Below are 20,774 nucleotides of genomic sequence, written 5' to 3'. Positions count from 1 at the left end.
TCAAATAGCCATATTTCTTTGCGTTGGGAACATTCAATATCCTCCTTCTAGCTATTTGAAATTCTAATGCATTATTTGTAACTACAGTTGTCCTATAAGTGCTATAGAACATTAGAACATATTTCTCCCATCTAGCTATAATTCTGTATCTTTTGACAAATCTCTCCCTGTCTCCCTCTTCCCAGCCTCTAGTATCCTCTGTTCTGCTTCTACGAGATCAATTTTTCTTTAGCTTCCACATACAAGTGAGAACATGGTGTTTAACTTTCTGTTCCTGGCTTATTTTACTTAACATAATGTCCTCCAGTTCCATCCATGTTGCCACAAATGACAGGCCTTCATTCTTTTTTATGACTTATTAGTATTCTATGGTGTATATATACCACATTTTTTTAATCCATTCATCTGTTGTTAGACACCTATGTTGATTCCATATCTTGGCTATTGTGATATGTTGCAATAAACATGGGGTTACAGATGTCTCTCTGATATAATAATTTCCTTTCCTTTGGATAAAGTCCCAGTAGTGTGATTCCTGGATCATAGGGTAGTTCTATTTGTAATTTTTGAGAGACCTCCATACTGTTTTCCATGGTGGCTGTACCAGTTCACATTCCCACCAACAGCGTATAAGAGTTCTCTTTTCTCTGCATCCTCACCAGCATTAGGTAACTGAGGTGGAGGTCTGTTGGGGCAGAGAGTGGGTGTGAAGAGAATTGAAGTGCTAGAGACAGTCCTTTTAGATAATTAACTACATGGTTCATTAAGATTAGGAAAGAAAACAATTGATTAGATTTAATTATTAGGAAGTTGTTGGTGACCTTTATCCTTAGCATAAACAAAAGTTTGTTGTTTCAGAGCCAGAAAAAAAAGTATGAAGGAAATACCAAAGCCAATGAGATGACATTAATGACTTTAGAGTTGTGGCCAGTTGGAAACATTAAAAGGAATCCATGATGGTGGTGGTAATGAATTCTATCTACCCAAATCAGGCAATAAAAGAGAGTAAGAAAGAATTAGGTAAGAGCATCAAGGTATACTTTCTAGCACTTCAATTCTCTTCATATCTGTTTTCCTGCACCCACCCCCCAACTGCTAATTTCTTGGCTCATCTCTCAAGACTCAGCTTAGGTATCACTTTCTCCAGGAAGACCTCAAAAGGTGCCCTACTCCGTGCTTTCACAGTATCTAGTCTCGCCCTTACCATGTTGTTTTGTAATATTTGACTTCTCTTTTTGAGTCCTCTCACTAGATTGGGAGTTTCTTAAGGGCTAGAAAGAGTACAGGTCCAACAACTTTCTCTCTTCAGCACTTAGCTTAAGGCCCAGCACATGGCAGGAAGAATCATATAGTAATTTAGAGTTCAGACTTTGCACTTAAGACAGATTTAGGACTGAATCCCAATTACATTAGGCACAGGAATTTAAGGAGACTTCTTTTTTTGTTGTTGTTTATTTTAGTTCAGCTTATTATGGGGGTACAAAAGTTCAGGTTATATATATTTCCCATGCCCCCCCATCCCCCTGAGTCAGAACATTCAAGCGTGTCCATTCCCCAAACAGTGCGCATCGCACTCATCATGCAGGTATACACACATCCCCTCCCCCCAGCCCCCACCTCTGTCTGATACCCAGTTGGTGTTATTCCCAAATGTGCACTTAGGTGATGATCAGGGAAACCAGTTTACTGGTGAGTACATGTGGTGCTTATTTTTCCATTCTTGGGATACTTCACTTAATAGAATGGGTTCCAACTCTCTCCAGGAGAACAAAAGAGATTCTATATCACCGTTATTTCTTATAGATAAGTAATACTCCATGGTATACATAGACCACATTTTGCTAATCCACTCACGAATTGATGGGCATTTGGGTTGATTCCACATCTTTGCAATTGTGAATTGTGCTGCTATAAATATTCAGGTGCAGGTACCTTTGTCATAGAATGTCTTTTGTTCTTTTGGGTAGATGCCCAATAATGGGATTGCTGGATCGAATGGTAGGTCTACTTGTATCTGTTTAAGGTATCTCCATATTGCTTTCCACAGGGGTTGCACTAGTTTGCAGTCCCACCAGCAGTGTATGAGTGTTCCTGTCTCTCTGCATCCACGCCAACATGTATTGTTTTCAGACTTTTTGGTAAAGGCCATTCTTACTGGAGTTAAGTGATATCTCATTGTGGTTTTCATATGCATTTCCCTGATGATTAGAGATTTTGAGCATTTTTTCATATGTTTGTTAGCCATTCTTATATCTTCTTTTGAAAAATTTCTACTCATGTCCTTTGCCCACTTTTTGATAGGATTGTTTGATTTTTTCTTACTGATTTTCCTGAGTTCTAAATAGATTCTTGTTATCAGTCCTTTATCTGATGTGTAGTATGGGAAATTTTTTCCCATTCACGAGAGTAAACAGACAACCTACAGAATAAGGAGACTTCTTAAATGTGTTGAGCCCCATGTTCCTAATGGGATGAGAGTGATGACAACACCCACCCTTGTGCTTTCTCACACATTACTTTCTACCTAGAGTTTGGTTACCTTAGTCAAAGCTTTAATCCTTGTAGAATTCACGGCTCTGGGTGAGGTAACACATTTTAAACTGCTTTTAAACATTTACAACTTAACAGGATTAATAGTTTGATTGACATTGTGATAGGAGAGAGAGCAGGAAGGGGCAGAGGTCCCAAAGAGACAAGGAAGCTTTTGGAAGAGGCAAATAAGCAGAAAAGAGGGCGTGAAGGTGATTCAATGTCTTCCAGTCTTCTCACCTGTAAAACAGGGATTATAATAGCATTCACATCAATAGGTATGAGGAGTAAACGAAGAATACTTGGCTCTGAATAAATATTAGCTATATAATTGTTGCTCTTGAATATGCTCAGAAGATAAACACAACCCCTTTCCCAGTTTATTTTTAGGATTTTATTTCCATACAGCACATGTATTTGGCAGATAAGGAAAGCAACACTCTTAATTTTCTATATTTTAATTTTTCTTCACTGCACACAGGTATGCCTTAAGTTCTAAAAGTGGAATGAAGAGCAAGAACCACACAAAGGATCCTGTTATGGGTCTCTCATTATTGCCCAGATCCTGACATGCTAAGGAGAGAGATTATGTTGCATGTGCAATATTAAAATATATCTGAGTACCTATAACTTTTTGGTCCTTTTCTATACAAAGTACAGAAAGTGAAAACCATGTCTCTTTAGAGCAAGATTGAACATATTCTCTCCTTCACCAAAGGAGGCACAGGATTTAGGGCTTCATCTTGCACTTTGCTTATCCTGTAATAAAAATAGTAATACCTAGCTCATAGGATGTGAGGATTCCAGGATTCCAGGATAGATGGTCATTCTGTCAGCCAGAATGTGTTCTTAATGTGCAACAATATTCTAGGAAAAGTAGAAAACTGGCAAGATTTTACTTTGATAAATCCAAATTATATGCAATGTAAGTCATTTTCAATAGGGCTCCGGAAATGAGGGGATAGATACAATTTGAAGACAAGAAAAGGTGACTTGCAATGGAAGCTATGTCTAGCTATTTCCACGGTCACATGGACTTAGAATAGAAGGAAGGAATGAAGGAAACTATAGCAGTGGAACAGGAATGGATTGTAACAAGACAAATAGAGGAATCTCCAACTATTGGAACACACTAACTTTAAAACAGACTGTCAAAATTGACCTGCTTATCTCATTTCAAAACATATGGCTCTTCCCTCAATCAGAAATACAGATGCCAACTTATGCTTTACTGTTGGACTCTCCACTTTCATTAAATGTCATTATAAGGAATTGCCTTATAATGACAATGTGCTGTCAATATTTTTTGAAGAAGTTATTATATCACTTATAATTCCTTCTATAGATTACCATGAGATAAATGTATTTTAAGAATTGGATTTAAGCAGTATTTTCTTCACCTGTGGCATTCTCCTATGCTTCATCACTCTGATAATAGGAGAATGGAGCATTTTTCTTTGTTTTTTCCTGTTTTCTAAAAATTTTAATGTAACTAATAGTCCCTCAGTGACCTATAAAGACAAGTATAAGAAATTTAGAAAGTTCCAATTAATTAGGCATTTTATGAAAAAAAATCCAAGTCTCTAGTTACTAAAATGTTAATGTTTAAATGGCATTATGATCTATACTGTATGACATCAGAGTAAAGACACATTGCTGTGCATTTTTAATTAATAAAATAATTTAATTTGTTCAGCTATTTACCACAATCAAGAATATTTTTAAAAACTTGGATTGCAGAAACATCTCTTACACATTTACCCAATAATATTCATTTTTTTTTTTTTTTTCAGAATGTTACCTTAGGGCTGGCTTGGTACATATTTGCATATCGTTTGCATCTTATCTTAATAAATACCAGCCACCATTTTCTTTTTAGTATATTTTTTCCCCTTCCTGGGCAGGGTAAGGAGAAGTTAATTATTTTGGGGAATTGCCTGTGAAAAAATTTCTCTGAACACAATTTTATTAAGAGCATTGTGTCTCTTGGGGATTTTTTCCCTAATGGCCACACTCTGTGCAATGATGGCCTTTTTGGGGGTTTTATAATTTGAATTTACACCGATTCAGACATCTTTGGGGTCCTTCCCTGGCTGGAAATTTAAAGATGCGATACAATTTTTAAAATTTAATATTGTCATTATTACCCTTAGTTTTCTTATTGTCTTCTTAAGGCATGTTGTTGACAATGTTCTGCTACATGCAAATTGACTGCTTGCTAATAGACCATTAGCTTTTTCACTAAGCTTCCAATGACAGATACTAATCCACTGACAAAAGTAGTGATGAAAACGTCCCTACCCATTATATCTGTGATATAAGAGTATGGCAAAAAGATCAAGTCGCACAGAATTAGGGATCTGCAAGGACATTCCCAGGTTGCTTATAATTTTTATTTTGGCCCAAATATCTGCAAGGCAGTGGGGAGTTATGTCAGTTGCTTAACCTATGACCGCTTGCCAGCTTTAATACCTCCAGATGAGGAGGGGTTACCAGGCAGTTTGGGACCATTTTGCGATACCCCACTGACAGACACACTGTCTGTGGCAGAGTTGCAACAATTCAATGAGAAGGCTGATAGGCTGGCTGAAGTGATACATTTCATGTATTTGTGTGAATACTGCCTCTTGAAAACTTGAAGATCACAGAATGGTTTGGAGAAGTCTTCAAAAATAGCATGTAATTTAGCCATGGCTAAAGAAGTTACTGTAGGTTCTCCCTTTACAAGGGGATTGTGGGACACTGAAGGATCATTGCTCAAGACCTGATACAGACAGCTACTGGTAACACCATCTCAGTACTTTCTTGGTTAGGAGCTGGAAGTTGGGAGGCATCTATGAGGGATTATCAAAAAAAGGCGAAACTATTGAAATATTTGTATGGTTTTACAATCAGAATTGTTGTAAGGTGGCCTGGGTAGTTCTTTAGAATTATCTTTGGAAAAATAAGTGTACAAGTTAACAGAGGGGAATTTATAGGACAAGAACAGAAGGGTAGGGCAAGATACTACTCTCACGGATACACTGTTGTGACTCCCCTTGTCTCCTTGACATACTAATCAAAAAGGGACACCACTGCCTATTTGGACTTTTGTCCTCTTTTTATTTTAGGGCTTAAGAAAAAAAAAATCCAAAACTTGGAAATAAGGCAAAACTAATACAGCCCACCTTTTTCAAAGATGCCACAGTAAAGCACTATCCAACAAGCTTGCCCAAGGGTCATTTGATTCAGGCACTGCCCTGAGTGGCAAACAATGGCCCCAAACTGCAGCCAAACCCAGCTCTCCACCCGGTTTTGTATAACTGAAAGCTAGTGGGTTTTTACTATTAAATATCTTAAGTGGTTGGAAAAATAGTAGTAGAAAAATATTTTGTCACATGTGAAATTCAAATTTTAGGGTCCATAAATAAAGTTGTATACAGCCATGTTCATTCCATGAGGTATTGTCTATGCTTGTAAGCTTCACGTCCTCCTCAATTTTTGCCTCTTGATAAGCAAGGTTTGCCAAGCCCTTTCCTAAAGGAAGTAACTTTGTTTTATTGTTTCTTATTGATAAGGGTTCAGACTCTGGTGTGTTAGATGTTGTCTCATAGAAGGTTGATAAGTTACAAATGTTTTTTTTTTTTCCCTCAGAGATGCAAATGGTGTCTGTTCATAGAAAAGAACCCTAAAGTTCTTTGTAAAACATAAGCCAGTTTTCTATCCAATTTTTCAATCTTTTCTAGCATTCTCTTTTCTGTTTACTGTTCCAGCTCATTACATCTTTCTTTCAATCAGCTTTGCCATCCTGCTGATCCCTTTATTAATGACTTAAATAAATCTGACAGGCTGACTACATATTTATTTGAATATTATGCTTTTTTAACTTTCTGAAAATGTATTTTGACATATTCTTCTAAAATGGATTATTTTATTAAAAGAATTCTGTGGTGGCCATTGTGATTTCAAATCACCTATAGCTGACCAGTCCCATGCTTCTAAGTGATTACATGATCTTTTGTCATAATACATAACGATGAAAACTGCTGGGGTCCTCTTGGGAGGTGGACCACATTTTCTTGAATTATATGTCCCCATACAGAAAGAACAAAATATCGCCTGACAATCAGCTGGCAGGATGGGTGCTTGGTTTCTTAGAAGAGGCCAGAAAATTGCTTACATTTTGTCTAGAAATGCTAATTTCTTCCCAGAAATGGCTTGAGAATTACATCACTCAGAAAACCAGACCAAATTTGAGACAATTTTCTCCTCACAGACATCACATGTTTAAGAACAAATGCTTCAGCTCTGACCTGCAGGTTATAGTAGAAAAGTCCAGAAGTCTAGTCTAGTCCCCTCCAAGTTTCCAACTCCTCTGTGTAGGGTTCTTCTATGCTCACAGGATCTAATTTGCTTACAGTTTCTAATTTTTGGCAGAGAGGTAATGCTGAGTAGAAACTGGACTTGCTGATAACTTCAGTGCGCGTATGTTGACTAAGATCCCTTACTCACGTAGCAACCATAAAACCCAGGGCATCCGTGCGCCATTCAAGGGTCCACTTCTGGTGGGCTTCCTGGTCCCCAATAGAGCAATCAATAGAGTCCCCTAGAAAAGTAAATTCTCTTCACTCATGAAGGACTCCCAGCACCTTGATCTACTTTTATTCCTGTTTTGCCATTTAATTTTATAACTTAAAAGAAATAGATACTTGTGACAGAAGAAAGAAAAGTTTACATTGTGAGGACATTTGGACCTAAAGCAAGAAATAATGAGACAGCAAAAGTCTACACTCTTTAAGTAAACAGATTACGTCCAGGCTAACAGAAGAGTTATATTTGTAATGAAATTGTACTTGCATTTTATTTCTGAGTTTTGCTGCTGTAGGGAAAGAGGAAATATCTCCTTCCTCAGCCTTCTTTCCCATCCCTAGACTAAATGCCAGCATTTCAACAGAACACCCATTGCCGCCCATGGCTTTGTTTCAGAGAGCTTAATCCATCAGGGAAGGTTAAATTGGATTATCCCGGAAGGGAAAGGATGACAGCTTTGAGAATGAGCGATTACCCCCATAAAGGGGTGGTGGTGGCGGGGGGCGGGGGGGCAAGTTGTGACTCCCACCAGCGATGAGTGACGGAGTCCTAAGTCTGGATTCTGAATCTAGGGGTGTTGGATGCTGCTCCAGGTAGGAAGAGGTAAAGATGGCCTTTGCCTGGTCGAGCCAGGCTGGGAGTCAGGCAGGATCTCCACCCCTTAAAACCTCCCCTCAAATTGAAGATGAGTAAACCGCAGTTTGTAAATCTGAAAGATTATCCAATAGCACGTTACTCTGTTGATTTCCCTTTTGTCATTCCCGAGTCTTGGGTCCCCCAAGCCAGGCCAGCTCTGTGTCTTAGGAATTAAGGGAAACGCGCAATGCCCTGGGTGGCTCGCGGCGGCAGAAAAAGCCAGCCACGCCCCCGCCGGCCCGGCCTGCGCCACCGGCCTAAGGCGCTCTCGGCACAGGGCCGTTTCCTCCCCGTGGGCTTCTCCCTCCCGCGGTGACCTCTGGAGCCGCCCCTGATTCGCCGGTGGCACGGTGAGCACCGGGCCGAGCAGGGAACGCTGCTCTCCCCTACGGGGCTTTTGTGAAAGTTAAGTAAGCTGATTAAACTGCGAAGCACAGAGTCTGGAACGATGCAGCGCTGGATAAGTGGTCTCTATTATTATGATTATTATCATGAACCCGTTAGTTACAACTGGGGATGAAATAAAACAAAAACCCAGAGAACCGGAAAGGTCTCCAAAAGGGGCGGGACGCGGGAACCTGGATTTGAGGAGGGGCAGGCGGGGGCGATCCCGCGAAAGCAGCCAATCCAGCTGTCCCGGGGAGGAAGAGGCGGAGTCAGGGCCCGCCCCGGGACTCCGCGCGGTTCGCCCCCACGCCGTGTGGCCGTCCCCGGGGCCCCGCGCGCTCGCCCACTGCAGTCTCCCCCGCGCAGACATGGCCTCGAGCGCCGCCAGCGCCGCCGTGAAGGTGAGATACGCCGTCCCGATTCGGCGGTCCGCCCTGCCCGGTGCCCTCGCGCCCTCGCCCCGGGGGACCGCGCCTCCGAGCCGCGCGCCCTGCCGGTGCGCCGCCGCCGAGGCGGGGAGGGATTGGGGCGCGGCACTCGGGGCGCACTTGCCCCGCGGGGAGAGGATGCGCTTCCAGGCTGACCCCTCCGGCTTTGGGCTCAGCTGCGTTCGCACCCCGCGGGGCGCAGGCAAGCCCTTTGCAGAGAGGGGCAGTGGGTGGGCTGGGGCTTCCCCCACGCCGCCACCACGCCGGGGCACCACTGTTCTCCGGGAACTGCGCCCGGTAGGAGCCAGCAGGTGTCCCACGTGGCCGGGCGCCTGCCGCTGCTGAGACCTCCGCGTGCCTTGCGGGACTCCGGCTTCCGCTCTCCGACTCCGCTCGCTGCCCGCGGCCCACGTGGGACACCTGCGTACTTGCTCTTTCTGTGCTTCCGGCTTCCTCCGAACTCAGGCCTCTGTGCTGAAGTTTTCCCCTGCAGCGCAACGCTGTGGGGATCCTAAGACTATTTTTTAAACACGGAAAAGGAGCACAGGCTTCCCTTCCTTAGGGCCGCTCCCTGTTTGGAGGCCTCTGGCTTAGAACCTGCTTTATCTGTAACCTTGAAAGTTAGACCTCAGTGTCCTTGTGCCCTGGCTCCTCAGAGGCCCGAGTACAAGGGATCTTTGTGCGGTGGGAAGCTTTGTCCAGAGAGCGCGAGTTCTGAGAGTTGCAGCTAGGCACCCTGGGGGCTTTTAAACACCTCTTTCCTAGTGTCTTGAGAGACTGCAGAATTACAGTACATAGGGAAAAATTGGTGCTAGAACTTAAGATCTTTTCTAGGCTGTTTATTATTGGCCCAGAACGCAGTTAAGTTGTTTGAGTTTTAGAAATTTTTGGCCAAGGGGATAGGAAGGTCTGCGGTCTTCTTCAAGCATATCTCTTGATTACATACGTTCGTCTGCAGTTCGCCCGGGAGAAAGCAAATCTCTACAGTCAGTGTATAATCAGCCAGGTTAGTCTGTTAGGCCCTTGCAGATTTTACTGAGCCACTTATGATGAGGGTGGGGATGTTGCAGTCAGACTTAGACATGAAACTTCTTTTGCCATTTTGAAAAGAATCTTGCATTTAGCAAGTATTTGTAGAGCGCTTCACACACTCCAGTCGGTGGGGACAAGGCAGAGAGGGTTTTCATGAAACTCGTGTGCAAAGTATGTGACTTCCTTGAGGTGCTTGTCCATAAATAAAGTGGGGATTTTTACTGCAAAGTTTGCTAGGATGACTAGAATTATACTGTCTTGTGTTGCACATGGTTGAAGCATATTAAGTGATAATGCTTGTAAGTGGGGTAACTGAGATTAATTTTGAATTCTTTTTTCCAACAATTTAAATTATTGTTAGGTATCATTAGGCCACAGCTTTTCACCTGTCCCTTATAGGCATGTACTTAAAGTGCCATTAAAAATAGAGAGTTATGGTATTTACAACAGTCACACTTTAATGTGGTTAGCATTATCTCTGCCACAGTTTCCCTGCAAAATTAATGCAGTGCATTTAAGTGCAGAATGGGCAATGTGATTCTCAGAGGCCTGATGTAAATATTGAGTAATGTGTATTTTTGGTCTTGGCAAGCTGCTGGGTATAAAAGTAAAAGGCACATGTGGTGCTGGCACTGCCTGCTGATTTCTCTTTTAGGTTAGAACAGATGACAGCTTTGCTGTTAAGAATCCATGATGCCAGCACCGTGTCCCCCAGACTTTAAGGCAACATTCTATGTAGAAAACGTGACTTCCTGGTGTCCAGAGCAAAATGGGTTAAGAATAACCATGTCCTCTTCCCAAATTATAAAATGGTGGAACTGAAATGGTCCTTCAAGACTATATAGCTACACAAACCCCTACAGGTAAAGCTGAGACCCAAAAAGTTCAGGTCATACGTCTAGAATTACACAGCTGGACCTAGGTAATGACAGAATTGGGCCTAGAGCTTGGCCTTCCACCAACTAGATGTGAGGCATTTCTGAAATCGGAAGTATGGTCTCTATGCCCTGTTTTATTGTATGACTTTACAGGACCACTTTATGGGTCATCGGTCCTTGAGGGAGTGCAGAGTGCGTGCATGAAGTAGGCCCCCTCCCCACATCCACTGTGTGCTCCCCAGGTATGGATGTAGGAGCCACATCTGTGTGTCTGAGCCCCATTTATGTCACTGTCAGGGGGTGTGTGTGGTCTGGGGTGGGGGGAAGAGCTGTGGAGCCAGGAGACCCAGCCTCATATCCCAGCACCATCATTTTTCACTAGAAAATTAACCCGCTTGGCCTTAGGGTCCTCAGCTGTAAGGGGAACACTAGTAACACCTGCTTTGGGAGGTCGTTGGATTTAAATACCGTAACGTGTAACACACCCAGCCTGGTTCTAGGCCCTCCGTTAATGTCAGCACCACTACCTCCCTTTTGAAAATGCAGATATTACCAGGGGTTGCACTTTAAATTCATTCCAATTTAAGAGATGCAGTTAGCTCATTCAGGTGAAAAATCCCATTGGGTTTTGTATTGGCAGTATAATATTTGGTATATTGTTCAAAACTAGCTGTTTACAAGCAGAATCCTATCCAAGTATTAACTGTATACCCCAGACACTGGGATGCATCTCTTGAGTATGACAAGGCCTCTATAACTTTATATACTAGTAGGGACAGAAAACCAATTGACACGAGAGTGAAACAACACTTGGGGAAGGGGAATCAGAAAAGGCTAGATGGATTTTAAGCTGTGCAGTGATCTCCCCCCAAAAATCGTATGTTGGAAACTAATCGCCAACGTGATGGTTTTAGGAGATGGTGCTTTTGGGGGTGATTGGGTCATGAGAGTGGAGCCCTCATAGATGGGATTAGTGCCCTTGTAAATGAGGCCCCAGAGAGCTGCCTTTCCACTTCTGCTTAGGGAGAAGTTACCACCTAGGAACCAAAAAGTGGGCCCTCAGCAGACACTGAACGAGCCGGGATCTGGGATTTGCTGGCTTTCAAACTGTGAGAAATAAATTTCTGGTGTTGGTAAGCCATCTAGTCTACGGTATTTTGTTAATGCAGCTCACATGGACTGAAATAAGTTACAGCTGAAATGAGGATACAGAGCCAGGTGAAGACCTGAGGAAAGAATTGGGCAGCTAGAACCGAGGTTCCCGCAGAAGCAGCAAGCTCGTTGGTGTAGGAACAGAAGTCTCAGTGCCGGTGCACAGCGAAAATTGAGTGAGTGCAGCTCGTAGGGCCTTCCTTGTAGACCATCGTAAAAAATTTGAATTTTATTTTAAATGTGTTAGAAGCCATTAAAGGGTTATGAGTAGAGAGGTATCATCTGGTTTCCATTTTAGAATGGTTCCTTTGGCTGCTGTATATAGAATAACCTGTGTTCGGGAGAGCTAGATCAGGCCAGAAGTCACAGCGCTCTTGCTGAAGTGCAGGGTGGGAGCCATGGAAGTAGCGAGAAATACTGGACTAGGGATAGAATTTGTAGGCAGGGCAGAGAGAGGGGTAAGATGTGGGGAGTGCCGGAAAAACAGGGTAATTCCTATTTTTAACCTGAAAAACCCAGAAGATGGTAGTACTGGTGAGTCATTTCAAACTGGGAGATAGGGGACCACCGGTGAGTCTTTGGAGCCAAGACGGGTAAGTGTTGGATTCCTTCCTCTGAGATACTGCCGGTTAGGGGGCCAAGGGTGGGAGATGCTGAGGGTTCCTTTGCTCCAGGTGCAGAGTGGATAGCGAATTGGGGGAGGGAGGAAGCCACCTTGAGTAAGAGTAATTGAGAAAGTTTTTTTGTGGTTCCCTGCAGTGAGAGGTGGTCCGGGCAGGGGGTGCAGATGCCACATGGGAGGTGGGTGGCTACGGAGAGAGGCAGTGGGAGCCAGAGGCTGTAGGAGTAACACCTGCCATTGTCTGGGAGGACCTCAAGGAGACATTGTCCTCCAGCATCAGCCATGGGCAGGTGGTATGCTTGACCACAAGGAGGCCAACAGGTCTTTGCACGCAGACGGAGGGCATTCCGGAGGGTTCCTGCAGTGTCCTCTGGCTCCCCCAGGCAGCTTCCCAGCCATCACTCCAGGAGACTAAAAATACTAACTTGTTAATCATGGTTGCCATGATAAGAAGGGGATATTGTCCCTTTGTGGGTGGGTAGGGGGCTAGAAACACAGTGGTATTAAGGGGTGTGGGTGAGTCATGTGTCTAGGCTGTGGAGGATGGGCCACTAAAGCTCTCCTTTTGGCTGTCTTGAATGTGGAGAGCAAAGGCCTTCAGACTGAAAATGCTTGTGCGGCCAGCTGAAACTGGGGACAACCCACAGGCCCCAATTGAAAATCAAATGACCTACGAGCTGTCTTTTTTTTTTGCCTAGGGACACAATGGCTTTTTAGGCAGGGCATTTCTTCCTTTTGTAGGACTGTCTTGAGCATTGCAGGACATAGAGTACATCCTTAGCCCCTTCTCATGAATGCCTGTGGCAATCCCCCCAGTCATTGTGACCCCATGTTTCCAGGTATCCCGAGGAGAGACTTTTGACACTTGGTTGAGGACCCCTGGGCTATGTCCCTGCCAGACGGGCTGCTGAGCAGAGGCAGAGGGGCAGCCGGGCTTGTGTACCGACCAGGAATAAGGGGTTTTTTGTTGCTTTGAGAAAGTTTATTTTGATTTTGTTTGCTTTTTGCTGCGGTGGTAAAATATACAGAAACAGTAATTGATATTAATGTGTTATTTCACTTGATTCTCACCATTCTATGGATTAAGTGAAAATCTTACTCTTATCAGTACAGATGAGGAAACAGATAATGTAAATTTTTCTAAGTATTGGACCCTGGATCCTCAGCTGTGATTGCGCTCATGGTATTCTAGTCTGTGCCTCGGGAGTGTCCCAAGCAGTGGTTCTCAAAGTGTGTGATGGACTTGCGTCACCCAGTAATTTGTTAGAAATGCGAGTTCTCACCCCAGTCCTACTGAATCAGAAACTCTGGGCTGGGGCACAGTGATCCAGGTTTTAGCCTCAGGATATTCAGATGCCCACTAAATATGACAGCCACTAACCTAGGGAGCTTTGAAAAGGATGGGCATCTGCATTTTTAACAAGCTCTTCAGGGATTCCTACTTTGTATATTAGTTTCCTATCGCTACTGTAACAATTACCACAAACTGAGCAGCTTAAAACAACACAAATGTACTTTCTTACAGTTCTGGAAACGAGAAGTCCAAAATGAGTCATGCAGGGCTAAAATCAAGGTGTCTCTAGGGCCAGTTCCTCTTGGAGGATCTAAGGGAGAATCCATTTCCTTGCCTCTTTCCATCTTCTGGAGGTACTAGCTTTCCTTGGCTCACGTCCCCACGTCACATCCTCTTTCCTCTCCTCTGCCTCCATCATCACTTCACCTTCTTCCTCATTTGACCTCCTGGCCTCCCCTTTACAAGGTCGCCAGTGATTACATTGAGGGCCCACCCCAATAATCCAGCATAACAGCCCCATCCCAAAATGCTTGATTTAATCACATAGAGGTGCCATTCCCAGATGCTGGGGATTATGGTATAGATAGAATCTCTTCTGGGGGCCATTATTCATTCAGCTTACCACACTCAGCTAGTCCTCGCTTCAGAAATTTATGATTTAGGCTCTAGAGCAGGATGCTCAATTCTGGGTGCACTTTAGAACCATCTAAGGAGCTTTAAAAACAAACTATGCCTTGTCCAACTAGTCAGAATTTCTGGAGTCGGGGGCCTGGGCTTTGGTATTGAATGTCCCCTGGGGAGTTCTAGTATCTAGCAGTGGACTGGAGGGAACCTGGATGCATCCTGCCATTGTTCCATAAGTGTGGGAGAGCTCTAACAAATACAGTAAGCTCTGAGGAACATTCCCCTCAAAAAATAATTGGCCATTTCAGGGGGTGAAGTGTATCTTCAAGAGAGTGTCTACCCATTAGACTAATACTCTGACTTTGCAAAAGGGGATTGATCAAATAAAAACCATGGATGTTCTGAGCCCTTAGGTCATCCAGGCTTCTCTGACTAAAATGTAGAGTCACTGTGTTAGTTTGCTAGGGCTGCCGTAACAAAGCACTGCAGACTGGGTGGCTTAGGCAACAGAAACATTTCCTCATAGCTCTGGAGGCTAGATGTGCAAGATCAAGGTGTCATCAGGGTTGGTTTCTTCTGAGATCTTTCTCCTTGGCTTGTAGATGCCCGTGTTCTCCACATGGTCTACACATGGTCTTCCCTCTGTATTTGTCTGTGTCCCAATCTCTTATAAGGACACCAGTTTTTTAGTTTTCTATTGCTATAGCAATACCTGAGACTGGGTAATTTATAAGGAAAAGAGGTTTATTTAGCTCATGGTTCTGCAGGCTGGGAAGTTCAAGATTGCAGCTTCTGGTGAGGGTTTCATGCTGTGTCAAAACATGGTGGAGAAACAGAATGGGGGCCAGGAGCCTGCGAAAAGGGACAAACAAAAGAGAGGCAACCTCGCTTTATAACAATCCGCTCTTTCAGGAACTAATCCAGCCTAAGGAGAGCAAGAACCCACTCTCGTAAGACTGCGTCAGTCCCTTCATGCAGGTGGATCCCTCATGACCCAGATGCCTGGTGAAAGTACCATCTCCCAGTGCTGCCACGTTTGGGGACCAAGCCTCAACATGAGTTTTGGTGGGGACAAACCATAGAACCAGCTATATGGCAGGAGGGCCCATCCCAATGGCTTCATTCAACCCTAATTACCTCTTTAAAAACCCCCGTCTACAAACAGCCACATTCTGAGGTACTGGGACTTAGAACTTCAACATATGAATTTAGAGGGGAACACAATTGATCCCATAACCACTACCTACAGGGGTGGCTTACCGAGGGGGGTGTCTTGTGAGAGATGGAGCCCCAGCTGTTCCTGTGGACCATATTGCAGGTTTTTAACAGTCCTCCCAGGCTGAGACATTTGGCTGCTCCCTCCCCATATGACTGGGCTTCCGGGATTTTGCAAGCACTGCCCCACCCCCAAGCCTCAAAGCCAGGCCAGCCCAATAATGAGCTAATCTCAGCTCTTTGGGGTTATGGTGTTTTGAGAATGCCATCGGAGTGCCGGGTTCCTTGAGGCAGTGTGTCCAGGTCTCGACATGATGGTGAGTGGTTTCTGAGTCTAAGCAGGGTTGGTGAAGTCACTTGCAGCCAGGTACCCGGGGAAATAGACACAGAGTAAGGGGTAGTATGCACCCTGTCCACCTTGCAGGAAATAACCATTCTGGCAGGTGAGCTAGCATTTGGGTACGATGCTTTCATAGTGTTTTTGAGAAGATTTGTTGGGTTGTCCATCTGTGGGAAAGTGTGGGTGGAACCCCTAGCTATAACATCTGGCAATCACCTTGATTGACCAGGGTGGGGGCCTGTTTTAGAACTTGTGTGTTGAAGACGTCCTGGCTGGGCAAAATTCCATTTCAGGTCTTGAACACATTTCCTAGGCAGTCGAGAATTGCCTGTACTGAGGGCAGATGTTTCTGGGCCAGGAGGCCTGGCACAAGGCCTGTCGTTGTTTCTTGAGTATGGATGAGGTCATCGAGGAAGAGTCCTCCCCTCTAGGCTGATTCACCCAGATACCCAGTTTCTGTGCTTGCTCTGTGACCTTGGTCAAGAACTTGACCTCTGTGGGCATGTTACCAAGAAACATGGAGACAAAACTTTTCTAATAGGGTAGCATTAGATAAGTTTTTTTGTTGTTGTTGTTTTAATTTTTGTGCTCTTTTGTAAAATGGATACAGTTCTATAGGGCCCACTTACCAGGGTGGTTGTGATCAAATGAGATAAGGCCACCGAAGCACTTAGCACAGTGCCTATGTCATATAAATACTCAGTTAGTTACTTCATTACCAAGGCAGGTACCGAGTTGACTATTGAACTTACAGGCTCAAGGCTCAAGGGGGTGTGAACAGAGTTGGGCCCTCAGTACTTGGGCACTTCATCCCGGTTGTACTTTTGTGTATAGCCAGCAGGTGGCGACATTGACCACATCTTGGAACTGCTGGCCTCCATCTTAGCGGGCCAGCTCCCTGCCGGGGGCGGGGGCAGTGCTGAGTTGCTACACTTGTGTTATCCCTTGCAAGAGATGGGTTTCCATAAACAGCCAGAGCCAGTTGAGTGACTGGATGGGCTTGCCTGCAGATTTTTCCAGTGCCAGAGTTCCCCTCCTGGTCTTTCTGGAGAGCAGTAGCCACTCTTGCTTTCATGTCCAGCGCTGCACATTCCTTGCTGAGGGCATAGTTGCCCCCTGATGTAGGGTCGCCATGCAGCCAGGGTGGTGTGGACTGAAGCTTGGGGCTGCTGGGGATGAGCGCAAGGACTCTGGTTAGCATTTCTTAACTACTCCTGCATTGCTGGGCTAGCTCACCTAAACTGAGAGGGTGGCTCCAAACAAAGTCATGTTTGGTTTTTGTATAAGAACCTACGGATCCAGTGTTGAACCCAGAATCTGAGATGCCATGGCCCAGTGAACATCTAGAAACAGCCAAGTCAAAGTGATAATAGTATAATAGCGAAAGTGTTGATGAGTAGCTGAATCCCTGAAGAGTGGGCTGTGAGTAATTTCAGAATCAGCAATTCACATCTGTGGCCCAGGGTGAGGACAGGGGCTGGGCCATTTATTAGCCTCCCTGGACCTGCAGTGTTTCAGAGGTACATGAAATGAAGGATGAAATGGAGAAGCCAGGCTAGAGGAAGGGTTAGGATTGCATAAAAGTGTGAGTTTAAAAAAAATTCTATTGAACTGGCATGATTTAAATGTATTGACTTAAGTGAATACTTCTGTTGATTTGAAAAACGCGGGTTAGTCTTTTGCCTGTATATAATGTTGTTACTTGACATGAAATACGTAACCTGCTGTGGTTCCAATAATGTACCACAAGGTGGCGCCAGTGTAAAAAAACTGGCTTATCCTCTTAACCAAATTGTGGGGACACTTTTAAAGTCCCAAATTATATAACCATGTCATGGGAAACTGGGAGAGTTCGTCCGTAAAATCTCACCAAATTGCCCTTATTTTCTTGTTTTGCTGATTTTTCAGGAAACTGAGGGCCAGAAAGGTGACCATTTTTCCACGCGTTGAAAGAACTCAACTGTGTAACCTGACCTAGAAATTATTTAATTTAAATGTTCAATTGATTCTTAACTCTGGAATTTTTTTCTCAAGGAGCTACTTTCTTTTATTTAGTAGAAATTTTACCCAAGTGACAGGAGATTTAAAGTTTTTCATTGAGAGGTTTTTTTTTTGTTTGTTTGTTTGTTTTGAGACAGTCTCACTCTGTTGCCCCAGATAGAGTGCAGTGGCATCAGTCAGGCTAGCTCACAGCAACCTCGAACCCCTGGGCTCCAGCGATCCTCCTGCCTCGGCCTCCCCAGTAGCTCGGACTACAGGCATGCGCCACCATGCCCAGCTAATTTTTCTTTTTTTTTCTTTTTGAGACAGAGTCTCACTCTGTTGCCCGGGCTAGAATGCTGTGGCGTCAGCCTAGCTCACAGCAACCTCAGACTCCTGGGCTCAAGTGATCCTCCTGCCTCAGCTTCCCGAGTAGCTGGGACTACAGGCATGTGCCACCATGCCTGGCTAATTTTTTCTATATATTTTAAGTTGTCCAGCTAAATTCTTTCTAATTTTTTTAGTAGAGATGGGATCTCGCTCTTGTTCAGGCTGGTCTCCAACTCCTGAGCTCAAGCCATCTCCCCACCTCAGCCTCCCAGAGTGCTAAGATTATAGGTGTGAGCCACTGCCTGGCCTTCGTTGAGAGTTTAAGAAAAAAAAAAAAAAAAACATGTCACTGTCCATTATGTTTCCAGTAAAGTGTCATATCGTTAGCCTGTGGCTGATGAAATACTTTCTCCTTTAGGAAGTTATCAGGCCAGAGAAAGTTTCCCAATGATTTCAGTGATTCAATCTTTAGTGTTAACATTTTAGTTAATATTTATGTGTCTTTGTTATTGTTCTTGTTTGTGTTTCTTGGTTATTAGTTTAGATTAACTCTTAGAGGGTAGTGCTGGGTTTCTTTAAAGCAGATTAGTCCCTGAGGACAGAGACTTTCAAGATAATCTATGAAAAATGCAATACAACGCTTGAACTTAAAAAATTTTGACTGCTTTTGAATTACTTATTTATACTCATGTAGATCTATGAATTTACAGTATATGCAGTTTATATGAATATACTGTATATATTTACTGTATGTAAACATGAATTTGCATACATGTCTGAATCATAGTTTGATTTCATAAATATGTGAGAGTAACTTCTCATGCTATTCAGTGTCCTCTGTCTGGATTCCCTTCCAGGTCTGTGATTCTAGTGGCATAGGAAAGAGGGTCTCTCATTTCTTTATCAAAAGGGGTAGTGAGGAGAAGTCATTACCAAGTCGATATACCTAATATTTTATATCCCAGTATCTTTTGAACATTCTTTATTTCATAGTCCCCATTTGGTGGAGAAAATGAAATTGGTTAGAAAGTACTTTCCATAACTGTATTTGCCTACTTTTAGGTTTGATTTTCTAACTTATGCTAGTTAAAGTATTCTTCTGTGCTTATTTGTAATTCAAACAGTCATAAATAAATGTGATATAGTCCAAAAAGGTGGCCTACATTTTGGTTATTTCTGGAATACAGGCAGGCTTCAAATGTTTCCTGATTGTTGTTTAGTAATTTTCAGATTTTTAAATAACTAGGGCTTAGCAGGAATACAGAAGAGTATATGAGTGTGAATAAGTGAATTTGCTTAAAATAATTTTGTTTCTAATAAAAAATGACCAAAAATGATAAATCTTTTTTCTCCATCTTTTTCTCCTGTAGATTGGAATAATAGGTGGAACAGGCCTGGATGATCCAGAAATTTTAGAAGGAAGAACTGAAAAATATGTGGATACTCCATTTGGCAAGGTTAATATCCAATTAGCGGAGACGTGTGCTTTTCTGTTTCTCCTTGCTTGCTTGATTTTTAAGTCAAAAAACAAATTGCTTCTTTATTGATTTGTTTTGGCCGGGGCTATCTGTTGCAGACAGAGAGAGCCAGGAGTCCCGCCGTTGGGCTCCCTCGGCTGGGAAGGTGTCCATAGGATGCCTCGGACTTCGCTGTTCTGAGAACATGGCTTGAAAAATCACTCTGCAATTCTGTTGCTAGAAGCCAGATACTCATTTCAGACATAGCAACTTTCATATTCAAATCAGCTTCTAATCTGGGGCCAGTAGGTCACACCACATAATTGCGGTGGTCCCCAGCCTTTTTGGCACCAGGGACCGGTTTCACGGAAAACAATTTTTCCAGGGACCCGGGGGTGTGGGGATGGTGCAGAGCTCAGGTGGTGATGCGTGGCCGGTTTCCTAACAGGCCACAGACTGGTACCCGGCAGCTGCCCCGGGGGTTGGGGACCGCAGATTTAGAGGACAGTTTGATGACTAATAAGATGAAGTATCATTACAAAGTTGCATTTTCTGAGTGAGCCCTGGCCCAAAGGAGGATTGTCTGGGGAATCCAGAACACGGTTGACATTTGTTGAATGTGTACCTGAACTGGAAATAAAACACTCCTGCTTTTCTGGGAGAGGCTGCTGGTTCTCCAAGCCCCTGTGCCACCCAGCCTAGGCCAGGCTGAGGGTATCTGCCTTCTCCTAATTCCATATTGCTACTTCCTGCTGTAGCTCTCCTGATCTTCCTGTGACATCTCTGCATCTGGCCTTTCTAACCACACCCTCCTTTTCCGCCAAGTTCTCAGGGTGACCTCGTGTCCTCTAAGTCCTGCTATCATCTCTTTGGCCCACTTTCTTGACCTCCTTGATTCTAAGGGCCTTTTAAGCCCCCATTACCTCAAGTCATTCCGCGGCCATATTAGACCTGGTTAACACAAGCAGACAGGTCCGCTGCTGCACAACAGTGGCCTCTTATCCTTTCTGCCTTTCACTCTTGCACCTGTTCTTTTTATTTATTTATTTATTTATTTTTTTTGAGACAGATTCTCACTCTGTTGCCCGGGCTAGAGTGCCGTGGCTTCAGCCTAGCTCACAGCAACCTCAAACTCCTGGGCTCAAGCAATCCTCCTGCCTCAGCCTCCTGAGTAGCTGGGACTACAGGCAGGTGCCACCATGCCCAGCTAATTTTTCTATATATATTTTTAGCTGTCCATATAATTTATTTCTATTTTTAGCAGAGATGGGGTCTCGCTCTTGCTCAGGCTGGTCTTGAAC

The 20,774-nt window shown here is 43.9% G+C and overlaps 1 protein-coding gene and 1 long non-coding RNA gene across 2 annotated transcripts in view; one reads left to right on the top strand and one right to left on the bottom strand.

Annotated features, from left to right (window-relative positions):
- The first annotated feature begins 8,376 nt into the window (after nt 1-8,376).
- The window catches only part of LOC123645634 (methylthioadenosine phosphorylase), a 42,081-nt gene continuing 29,683 nt past the window's right edge, over nt 8,377-20,774 (top strand). Inside the window, exons 1-2 of the mRNA XM_045562089.1 lie at nt 8,377-8,522; nt 19,387-19,473. Of these exons, the coding sequence (XP_045418045.1) occupies nt 8,490-8,522; nt 19,387-19,473 (120 nt within the window). The 5' untranslated portion in view covers nt 8,377-8,489. The remainder of the gene's footprint in view (nt 8,523-19,386; nt 19,474-20,774) is intronic.
- LOC123645635 overlaps nt 14,889-20,774 on the bottom strand; it is a 38,787-nt gene continuing 32,901 nt past the window's right edge. Inside the window, exon 4 of the long non-coding RNA XR_006737688.1 lies at nt 14,889-15,003. This is a non-coding gene — a long non-coding RNA (uncharacterized LOC123645635). The remainder of the gene's footprint in view (nt 15,004-20,774) is intronic.

Source organism: Lemur catta, chromosome 10 (genome assembly GCF_020740605.2).
Source record: "Lemur catta isolate mLemCat1 chromosome 10, mLemCat1.pri, whole genome shotgun sequence".
Lineage (NCBI taxonomy): Eukaryota > Metazoa > Chordata > Mammalia > Primates > Lemuridae > Lemur > Lemur catta.
Note: the sequence above shows the minus strand (reverse complement) of the source record. Positions and strands in the feature narration are given on the sequence as shown.